The sequence below is a fragment of the Etheostoma spectabile genome, chromosome 20 (assembly GCF_008692095.1).
Source record: "Etheostoma spectabile isolate EspeVRDwgs_2016 chromosome 20, UIUC_Espe_1.0, whole genome shotgun sequence".
Classification (NCBI taxonomy): domain Eukaryota; kingdom Metazoa; phylum Chordata; class Actinopteri; order Perciformes; family Percidae; genus Etheostoma; species Etheostoma spectabile.
This window is the reverse complement of record NC_045752.1, coordinates 26,336,238-26,340,560: the sequence shown is the minus strand read 5'-3', so window position 1 is coordinate 26,340,560 and position 4,323 is coordinate 26,336,238. Positions and strand designations below refer to the sequence as shown.

Here is a 4,323-nt window from a genome sequence, read left to right as displayed (position 1 = left end):
GTGCCATCTTTGTGTTAGTCCCAAAGAAGCGTTTTTGCAGCACTCTGTAGCCGTGTGTGTCTCTTTGTGACTCCCTTGCCTTCTTCGTGGTTGTTTTGTGTCCCAAACAGAGGCTTTGGTCCAGGGGCCCCTGTCTGACTGACCGTGCCCCATAGGCTCATTCAATAATCCATCCATGCTAATTATCACCTTTTATCAGGGAGGGTGCAGGGGGTTTATCAGAGCTGCTGATAGCGGCTGATAAAAGCAAGGGGAATGAACCAAAACAGTAAAGCTTTGGGCAGAAAGACCAAGACTGAAAGATGCTACATTTCTCTGTAGAGCTGAGGCGAACAGAACTGCGGAGTAAGCTTTGTGGAAAAAATAAAGATCGAAGAAGTTGAAGTGAAAGGCGGAAGGACAAAACTTTGATCACTTCTAGTTCTTCAAATAAACCAAAATCCTCAGAGTATCGGGTTTCTGCTTTCGAAATATATTTGGGTTCTAGACTGGTGGCTGGACAAAAGAAGCAACAACAAATTTCATTTGCAAATCAAATGATTGATCCCTTGCTTGAAGAAAGCACTGAACAGATTATCGGATAATGAATATAACGGTTAGTTGCAGCCCTCACTTCCTAAATTTCCCTCGGGATCAACAACATGTCTACCTACAGCCTATTCCTGGTGTCCGTGTCAGGGAATGATGCAAGCGAGCACTCACGGTTCTTTCTGTACAGCAGGATTTCGAAGCAGTTGGACTCATAGTTGTCGAACGTCTGTCTGACTTGGTCGATGCTCTTCTTGTCCGTCAGCTCTCCGTACATAAAACTGGAAGAAAGGAAACGGGCAATATGAGAAAAAGCAGCAATCAATACTGAGCTGACCCCGTGGCCTTTGCCCCCGTGTTACAGTGTATCACATGTGCTTGTTACAGCATTGTCACTCTGTAATCTGTCCATTAAGATTTAGGTTGGGTTTTTATAGAGTCAACTGAAGAAGCAGGTGGAATATATTCCTTGTATATATTATGTTCAAATAATTATTCCCTAAAGGGCTAAGGACATTATAATCTGCGCTAATATAATTAGTCTGAGTCATTACAACACACACACACACACCCACACCCACACCCACACACACACTAAAAGAAAACCAGGCTTGTGTTTTGGTAGCCTGCATACATTTGAAAAATGGATGAGGAATCCAAAAATGGCTGCCCATTCAGTGCGCTCACGTTTGATCTCCAAGTACATAATGTACAATGAAAATACCCCCCCCCCCCCCACACTTCCTAGCATGGGGGGGGGCATAACTCAGACAACACATGTGGCACAAAATTAGTTTCTCAATGGGACTCTTATTCTTATATATTATATATAATATTGTTTAGGATCTTACAAGTGAATCTTTTGTAACGAAAGAGCATTAACCGCCCCGCCCACACCGTTTGACAGTAGAAACCCCCACATCCCTGACTACTTTAAAAATATATACATAATCTCAACATGGGTAATTTAAATGTAATAAGATGCTGCACAAAACTGTGATGTTTTCCGCTAGCTTCACTTGTGGAAGAATGCTGAGGCTTTATTCAATAAAGAGACTTTGGCATTAACCCGGTTTAATAGATTTCTACAGCCGCATTACAGCTGAGAGAAGAAACAGCTGAGGACTCTTAAATATGCTTCAGCTAAGAAGAATGGGTTGGAAGGAAAGCCCGGTGGAGCCCCGGAGAGATGATGACGTTAGAATGATAACTGTCTTCAGGCTTCAACTTGTACAAGTTTCATTCCACATCTAAATTTCAAAATATTAACGGAATTGAAATGGAAGTTCGGGGATATTGGGACTCTGACCGAGCAGGAGGGGCTCATCTTTAATGAATAACAGTGGTCCCTCATCACAAGCTGCATTTGACTTGTGAGCAGTTCTACCAAAGACTTCCCTTCAACCCTTCTCAGATAGTCCCAAAGAGGTAAAACTACCAAATATTTCACCAACATTAGAGTAATATTTGTGTTGCACAACAACGTGTTTTTTAATTTCCTACCACTGACAATAGACCGTATGAAAGAAGTGGACGTAGCCACCGCGACGCAACCCGTTGGTTTGTGCTATTCTGTTTCCAAGCCTTGAGATTGGCCTTTTAGCTGTCCCCATGTTGGGTTTTTTGCAGCCAGAAGTGACCATATTCAAGAGGAGGGAGCTGGGAGGAGCAAGGTGGGGAGGTGACGGACAACCCGAGGACCCTACGCACGGCGCCATGGTAGCAACTTGGCAATCCCGAGGTAGCCACGGCCTAAAGCATCCCCTGCTTTATTGTCTATAAATAAATGGGACCATAATTTACTGAGACCATAAACTCATTGTGAAAATGTTTGCAGGTTTGCAGGTTTTAGGCACTTCCAGATTGGCTTCACTGTTTAAGCCTGGAGGTTGCCGCTCTGTCCTGACCCCCAGACTGGGAGCCACTGCTTTACAGCATTTGTTGTTTTTCCCTTTACACTGCAGTACAAGTGACCTTCAGTAACCCTTGTGTCCTCATGTGAATCGTTGATATGGCTGCTCCAATGTCAAAGTCATACAGTTGTACTGCAGTCAAAAGATCAAAAACGACTCCCAGAGAAAATGGCAGCGGGCCCCCTTAACGAGCCTCCGTCTCCTATCACTCTGGCAGCAGCCTGTAAGTGGAAGCTCTCGGTTTAGGGCTCTTCTTTCTTCTCAGTGTCCTTCTCAGCCCAGAGCAGCAGGGAGTGGGTAGATAAATCTCAGTGCCCCTGTTCTCACTTCGCTCGGTGTCTGACAGCGTCTGAACTTTTTAGCCCCCGGCTAGTCAAGGCAATCACCCCTGGTCAGATCAGAGAGCCTCTGGAGTCAAATTTAAAAACACATCCTGACTGACAGGCGAGCAAGACACCGTCCTCAAGCTCAGGCCGAGCTCCCCTGGCAGCTCAAATCTAGATTCTCTCTCCCTCTCTCTCTCTCTCTCTCTCTCTCTCTCAGAGAAGGTGGACATGCCAGAAGCTTTTTGCTGTTGTAGAGTGACTCTGCTGAGATCCGCACTTTAGTGCATGACATAGAGGTAGCGGTCAAGCAGAAAACGAAGGTAGTATCATGTCAACGGCTCTCCAGACCAGATTTAATGATCACTACGAGTCAGAAGCAAAGCCTTGTCAATCTTTTCACTCACAGGGCTTAGATACCGAATGAAAGTCAATAAAAAAGGACACAGACACTTTGAAAGCACATAGTTTTTAAACTGATGGCTACTCTGGTCTGTTTTTTTTCCAGATCTTTATATATATATATATATATATATATATATATATATATATATATATATATATATATATATATATATATATATATATACATACACACACACACATATACATACAAACACACACACACACAGACAGACACACAGTATATACACATTTCCTAGCTGGTACTTGGGTTTTCTTAGTTCTGCTTCAAATGAAGCATGTAAACCATTAAAAACACATAAACCCAGGGGTTAAATAAGACATATGCTTACTATAGATTCAGTATAAAAATGTATGCAAATGAAAAGGAATCATACACATGAAAATGGTAGCACATGTAGTCATGCTGTGAGTGCAATGACATTTCTTTGATCTTGCATTAAGCAGCATTAACTGGGCCCATTTGCAATGCCTAAATGTTCATTAATAATACTAAATATAAGCGGAAAATGTTTTACCTGCATGTGCTGCTCTTCTGCATGACCTCAGCCCTGTGGAAGCCAGACAGCTTGCAGAATCCGTCATTGCTGTAAACTACAGGCCACTCCACGATCTGGGCGTTTCCCAGGAGGAAGCTGGTCTCTGACAGAGGGACAGGACACAGAGCACATCAGCAGCAGATCTATCAGCTGACAGATAAAAGGCTTCAGATCTCCAGGAGAAGACAGTGTAAAGATACATCAGACTGGTCTAGGCAGTGGTGGAAGAAGTGTACAAGAGCTTAAGTAAAAGCATGTAAGTATTATCAGCCAAATGTACCTGTAGTATGAAAAGTAAAAGTAGACAAAAAAAAATTCTCTTTCATCTTCCTGCTGCATTAATGGGTATGCTGCATCTTCCTGCTTTAGTTGTTTAAAGATGAACTGAACTGGAATTTGAGCAATTAATGGTGATATAACAGATTTGTTATATTTCTTCAAATTGGTACAATTATTAAAATGGGGGAATTTGTTATAAGGGATAAAATGGTAAGTTGAAAGTGTTGTTGTTGTTGTTGTTGTTGCACGGGCGCCGCCATGTTGGAATTCCACAAGCTACCACGTCACTGGCATGGTAAGCTACTCCGTGGCTAACTA

At 42.7% G+C, this 4,323-nt stretch overlaps 1 protein-coding gene across 2 annotated transcripts in view; it reads right to left on the bottom strand.

The window, feature by feature from the left end:
- kcnh5b (potassium voltage-gated channel, subfamily H (eag-related), member 5b) overlaps window positions 1-4,323 on the bottom strand; it is a 196,240-nt gene that overhangs the window by 172,612 nt on the left and 19,305 nt on the right. For both annotated transcript variants that reach the window (XM_032500626.1, XM_032500627.1), the window contains exons 2-3: window positions 3,706-3,829; window positions 703-809 (exon numbers count right to left, since the gene is read on the bottom strand). In XM_032500626.1, the coding sequence (XP_032356517.1) occupies window positions 703-809; window positions 3,706-3,829 (231 nt within the window). The remainder of the gene's footprint in view (window positions 1-702; window positions 810-3,705; window positions 3,830-4,323) is intronic.